This window comes from Diadema antillarum, unplaced genomic scaffold (assembly GCF_040938485.1).
Source record: "Diadema antillarum isolate AM-2024a unplaced genomic scaffold, OU_Dant_1.0 seq00000169_RagTag, whole genome shotgun sequence".
NCBI lineage: Eukaryota > Metazoa > Echinodermata > Echinoidea > Diadematoida > Diadematidae > Diadema > Diadema antillarum.
The window spans coordinates 1492495-1499050 of NW_027271238.1; the positions used below are offsets into that span (position 1 = coordinate 1492495).

General features: G+C 39.0%; 1 protein-coding gene across 1 annotated transcript; it reads right to left on the bottom strand.

Annotated features, from left to right (window-relative positions):
• Positions 1 to 1338: 1338 nt before the first annotated feature.
• LOC139728214 (uncharacterized) lies at positions 1339 to 5035 on the bottom strand. Its single transcript, XM_071639179.1, has 3 exons — positions 4661 to 5035; positions 3620 to 3833; positions 1339 to 2997 (listed from the first exon to the last, which is right to left on the bottom strand). The coding sequence occupies exons 1-3, from the start codon at positions 4954 to 4956 to the stop codon at positions 2620 to 2622; spliced, it is 888 nt and encodes a 295-aa protein (XP_071495280.1). The 5' UTR covers positions 4957 to 5035; the 3' UTR covers positions 1339 to 2619.
• Between the last annotated feature and the right edge of the window lie 1521 nt (positions 5036 to 6556).

Below are 6556 nucleotides of genomic sequence, written 5' to 3' on the forward strand. Positions count from 1 at the left end.
CATGATGTCAAAACAACTTCATTCCTTTTCATGAGGGAGGTGGGCGAGTATCAGTTGAAAGAATTTGTACATGCATCTCCATGTCATATGTGCATATAATCAGCTGAACTTGTTTTGTCACACATTTTCCATTTTTTGTTTTTCAATCGTTGTAATGATACCTCATGCAACTTTGTGTTGTAACATGTAACTTTGCATGTTTCTGACACATGTACACTGTATGTCACTTTTTTTTTAATGAATACAGTTGTACATACATTACAGACTATGTATGTGCTTTACATGTCTATGTTAGTATATGTAGTGTATTAGTGAGGAATTCATATCACATAAGACACACATATCAAACAAATATAAAAAATAAAAAGAAGACTTGCAATATATAAAACTCACATTATGTACTAGCCCAAGCCGACTGGGCTGTGTATAGTTAATTATGAACTGGAAAAGGAGCTCAGAGCCATTATCTGCCATATAGAGGCCCCATACACGCACAAATTGATTATTGTAACTCTTTGTAACTCTTTGTTTTTCGGCATGTCACAACAACAAACCAACGCTCTACGTCTTCAAAACTCTGCCGCAAGATTACTGACCTATAGTAGGAAAACTGCTCACATTACGCCAGTGTTACGTTCTCTCCATTGGCTTCCTGTTGAAAAGCGAATTATTTTCAAAATTGCTCTTCTTGTGTATCATGTGGTTCACTCAACTGCACCCGAGTATCTCCAGAATTCTTTATATTGTTATAACCCTCCTCGCAGACTTCGATCATCGACTTCCTTTTTATTTCAGATACCTAAGGTTAAGCATTCATGGGGAACTCGTTCTTTCTCCCACATTGGACCAAAAGTTTGGAAAGATATCCCTGTCACTGTTCGCCAGTCATCCTCTGTGGAATCATTTAAAACATCCCTAAAAACATATCTGTTTAATATGTTGTAGGAAACAAAACAAAACAAAAAAGTGAAGATGTCACATAATTCATTTTTTTTTCTTCTTCGTCTTCTTCTTCTTCTCTCTTTTCTTTCTTCTTTCTTCTCCTAACCTTAAGACTAAAAGCGCCATGAGCATCTTTTGATGGACTGTTGCGCTATAAAAGTATACATCATTATTATTATTATTATTAAACACGTGAGGGACAAAAACTGGACAGACATACATCGAAATTCAGCCATGAAACACAGTAGCATACAGCACACCCTTCAATCAAGGCATGCTAAAACTCTCATCCATAACTTCAACCAAAATGCATTAGCTCTCTTGAACACACCATCACACCTGTTAGCCTCATGAACAGTCCCACACATTCCCATCACTGTTTGGCAATCAATTCACTCAAACAACCAAGATTTACTTTTAGCCTTTTTTTTTTTATTAGATGCTCAAAATAAATGAACTATTTACAGCGTAGCTTATGGTGACTCAAACAATCAGTACCAGTAATTGTCGCATACAAATCATCTCTGCATATTAACAATACTGAAGAAGATGTGATATAGATCTCTCTTTGTGACATGGTCATCTTTTGGATAAATTTGCCAGTAACTTCAATCTGGCATGTAAAAACATGTTGCATGATTTTCTGTGGACGCATTGATAATTCTGCATATCATATTAACATTTTGCTATGCCTCTGTGCATTTGTTTCAATTAATGTACAATGTAGTATTATCAGGATAATACTACAACACTTTGGCATTATTATAGTTTGATGCAAATTGCTAATTTTTCTATATAGTTATTAACATTTTTTGCTGTACATAAATCGTTACACAACCACTTTGCCCAGAATTTGTAGTACTAAATCAAGGAGTGACCAGAGTCATAAATATAAATGTAATCTGTATAAAATCAAGCATCTGGGACAAACTGAGTTGGTTTGATTTTCAGTAAAAGTGAAAAGCTATAGCCTATCTTAGGCCATTTCCCTTCGGATGAAGAGATATTTGCAAAGGTGGTGTAACAACTAACAACCTCCAAGCACAATTTATGTGAGAGGAAAACTAGAATACAATAGCAGAACATGAACAGTAACTGTACAGGAACCTGGAATGTGATGGCACTGGTATTGGTACATGTACAATGGAGTTTTCTACAAATCAAGAGCGGGAAACAAGTCCATGAAGGATTCTTCCCACAATCCTTCACTCAAACCGGGTGATCTCAATCCACCCTCGTCACTGAAGGGTGACCGCGGGGCATCGCTAATGCCAGAATCGGAGCCACTGCCATCTTCACTTTTCCCGCTCAAGCTTCGAGAGTCCACATCCTTTGAACTGACCGTATCCATCAGTTCCTTCAAGTCACATGTGAAGTTGGCATCGGCATTGAGCATTTTTGTGTTCACTAATTTATTGTAGGATTCAGAGTCTGTGCCCATTGCCAATAAGAGATCCAAATCATCATCTTCTTCAGTCTGAAATGATTGCAGAGTGTCCATAGCGCCAATCTCTGAGATGGCTTCACTCTTCAGTTCTGCAGTAGCTGGTCTGTGGCTGTGCTGACTATTCAATACGTCAGGTAGGACAGCCATGCTAGCAGGCTCCTCTACACTGTTGCTGGTGTCACTACTTTGAGCATCCAATGCAGGCTTCAAGTACTCGTGATCAAACTGGATCAGTTCTTTGATGGATTCCAGCTCTGCTGCTGTGGGCCCCACCACTCCTGGTTCCCTGAGCTGGCCCGCTTGGACTTCCTGGTCACCAGACAGAGGGGCTGCTCCTGCTCCCAGCTCCCCTGGGGTGTCCGCGAAGAGGCGAATGGCTCCACTCGCGGCTGCTTCGTTGAGCTGGCCGAGCAGGCCAAGTAGCTCATCGTCAGACTCCACGTGAGCATCATTGACAGCAAAGTGAGGAGACGCCTCGCCAACTCCTGCTGCGGAGGAGAGCTGAGCGCTGCGGGCTCGGACGGCTCGGCATCGGCCTCTTTCTTCACTGACAAACGAATGCTGGGTGAGGTTGTGGAGTCTACGCAGTAGCCATGGTCGAGGACAACCTGAAAGATGAAATACAAGCCAGGATTTTCCATCAGGTCTTGTTGCACTGTTCATGTGTCAAAAGTGTTCTTTTTTAAAGATGCAATGTTAAAACCAAGTTCATCATTACAATGAAGGGCCGCTTTTGACTTAAAACTTTAAAACAAAACAAAACCCTAGACAGGTTCTCATGAATTCCTGAGCATGTCTCATACATTTCAAAATTTGTCAATAGCCCTAAATACCTAAAATGCAAGTTGTACAATGTTAAAATTTTTGATGTTCAATCATCAGTGGCAACTAAAAAATATCTTGCATGTCCTACGCAAACTGAAATGAACTGTTAATTCAATATCATGTCTCTTGTAATCTCTATCTTTCAACATCGATATGGTTAACTTTCACCACATACAAACTGATGGTTGTTTTTCTTTTCTTTTCTTTTTTCTTTTTTTTTTGGGGGGGGGCAGATAACTTGAAGAAAAAAACCACAAACCATTATTGTTGCAATAAAAGAAGTATTTTTAAAATACTCTCACTAGACTATCTTGATTACAGCACAACTTCTGTTCTACAAAATGTTACTAGTTTTAGTGAACAAAATTTTTTTTTTTTCCAGTGAATAAAGATAATATCACTTACAACTGATGATGTTTCTTCAGTCTTCCCCTGCAACCTTCTTTTCAGCTGTGCATTCTCTTCTGCTAGAGATTGGTTCTCTTTTCTGAGGAGTGTGTTCTCGATCTGAAGCTGCTTGTTCCTGGCCTCCAGAAGGCTGGCTGTGCTCTCAAGACCATCCATCTGGGCTTTCTTCCTGTCGCGTGCAGTCTGTGCTGCTACTCTGTTTTTCAGCTTCCTGTAGCAACATAATAGAGATGTAAAATGAATGAAATTAGCACCTCTAAAATAAAAATAAAAGCAAACATGTGCTAAGTTAACATGAACTTACTTAAAGGTTTAAAGAAATCCTGACCTTTACCATACAACTAGATCATAGATGTACTAACTTACAAGTTACAGTGTAGTTCTGTAAAGGTCTACTGCCGTAGCATCTAATTGTGTGTGCCCTTCGGCCATTTCATTTCATTCTGGTTCAACAATGCCCGTTAGTTTATTGCCGATGTATTCGCTCACGTCACGTCAAATTAATGTTTTGGTTTATCATTATTGTCAATAGATTCTATGCGAAATACAGAGAGAGAGAGAGAGGGAGAGAGAGGGAATGCTGTAACCACTTGCTTAACCGGTTAACACCGTTAACACTTAACTGTATAACTGTATCTTAATTCTTGACAGTGGAAGAATTTTTTTTTTTTTTTTGTAAATCTTATTTACAGCAGCACAGAGTTGATTTGATATTGGTCACGACTTAAAACAGTCAAGTTTTGGAACAACCATAAAAAAATAAGTAGGCCCATATCATTCAAGCACATAATCAAAATGTCTAAGTTCATACTCTCTGGTTATGGAATCTCCTGTAATAGGGGCCTACAGCTGGGCAAACAAACTTGCCGGCAATTTATTGATTTGTTCGAGTCGACCAACGAACCAACTTCCGTGTCGTGACAAGAAATTGAGGATGACATGCAATGATGCCGTGCGGGGATGCACTCTCTATTTACTTGCTATCTCTTCCTGAAATACTTAAATGGAAAATGATCACTAAAACAAAGATTTACGAACCTCCTCATCATCTTTTCTTCCGGAGTAAGATGGGTCAGTCTCTGTCTTTTTCTTGGTGGTGGATTTGAGTCCGTCAGAGATACTCTGCTGGGTTGCAATCCCAGTTTTGCGTCAGCAGCCGCCGCCATTTGCTGCAGTATCTCCGCCTTCCTCGAAGAGGGCAACATATTGAACGGTTTTACTTGGTCAGATTTCGGGACAGTCGCGATGATAATTTTGGTGGTAGCCATTTCTGGCATCAGAGAATCTTCTCCTCCTTGGATGACTATGCTGGAGAGAGTCGAAAACTCCACCATTCGCAACAAATTATGATCTGAAGTCGGTCTTCGCTTTCTTCTACATGTCGGTTTTTCTGCTGCTTTTCTCCCTATACTGTTAGTACAATAACATTACTGTGGAGTTTTACAGTCAACTAGGATGCGAAGCTAGGTACTCGTGGTATTTTCCTATTGGTCGATATCACTGTCCGCTACGTCATCTATCAGTGTTGTGATTGGTCAAAAATGCTAATCTGTATACGTTGGTCACATGTATTCAGGAATGACGCAAGGGCGTCCACGTGGAAGTTTGTTTATAAATAGGCAAGCACCGTATGGAAAGTACTGATTACACTTCGTATGTGGTTATTGCATCAGAAAAATGATTCACAAAATGCTAGGACACCACGAGAACTATTTACTCTACAGACTGGCAGCCCCCGTATTGATGGATAACAGCTGACAGCTAACCATCGTAGGCAAATATCATTGTCATATTTGCCCGTGATTCACAATACACTGTAGATAATATGGCATTACAAGCTTGTAGAATTATTCCGATTATCCTCGATCATCCTGATTCCTTCGTTTCACGAAACTCGTGACCAGTCACTGACGACTGTTTTCAGCTACAAGTATTGAAATCATTGCTGAAATCAAACTGAGAACAAAGCGCAGGATGATTTAGTGTCCCCTTGACTTGGCGAAATTTCAGGGCAGTCATGCATTAATTGATAATGCATGTGAAAATGAATGAACGAACTAAAAAAAAAAAAAAAAGAAGAAGAAAGATCAAGAAATACATGAATATAAATAAACAGAAAAGTAGATAAGTATGGCCCACATGCCGGACTTAGTGGATGAGGATGCAGCTTTTAACTTTTTTGTGAGATACTTAGAAACTACAATTAGAAATGTTAAAGAGCATACAATTCTAAAAAGAATTCAAAGTTTCTTCGATGAAAATTGGGTCTGAAATGGCTGAGATATAAAAGAAAACAACAACAAAGAAAACAAGGCCATCCTAACAAAAGATGGGTCCCACCTTTCATCACGATGGCTTTGTTTTGTATATTTCAGCCACTTCAAAACCAACTTTCATCAAATAAACTTTGAATTCCTCTTCGAATCATATGCTCTTTCATATCTCATAAGAGTTTCTCGTTATCTTAAAAAAAATCATCATAAAAAAACCTTTGGAAACCTGAAGCCCCCCCCCCCCCCATCTCAACCAAAACTGTATCATTCCTTTATATCCTAACATCAGACGGAATTTTTAAGGGGAAATTATTGTATAAATATTAGGTTCACAAAAACACATTAGAAGGCATACAAAAAGGTGGGTAGATTTTGTGTGTGCATTTGTTTGTTTGTTTTCCTTTAAAATACTTGGACGAAAGACAAGGGAAGAGATATTCAGATGTAAGACAGCGAGGCACAGACAAAAAAAAAAAAAGAAGGAAATCCAACCTTCTATCCATCCAAACCAAAGGTTAGATCGCAGCAACTCAACTGAAGCATGATACCAATTAGCTATGGTACACTGTCATAAATCAAAGCTTTTATCGTTTAAAATACAGTCTCTCTACGCAGAAATAGATGTACATGCCCACTTGTTCATATCATAATTCTCTGAGAC

Coding starts and splice junctions, on each gene's coding strand:
- LOC139728214 (XM_071639179.1), bottom strand. CDS start 4,956: ATGGTGGAGTTTTCGACTCTCTCCAGCATAGTCATCCAAGGAGGAGAA. Junction 3,834..4,660: donor GAAGAAAAGATGATGAGGAG/GTTCGTAAATCT, acceptor ATGTTGCTACAG/GAAGCTGAAAAACAGAGTAG. Junction 2,998..3,619: donor CTGAAGAAACATCATCAGTT/GTAAGTGATATT, acceptor TTCATCTTTCAG/GTTGTCCTCGACCATGGCTA.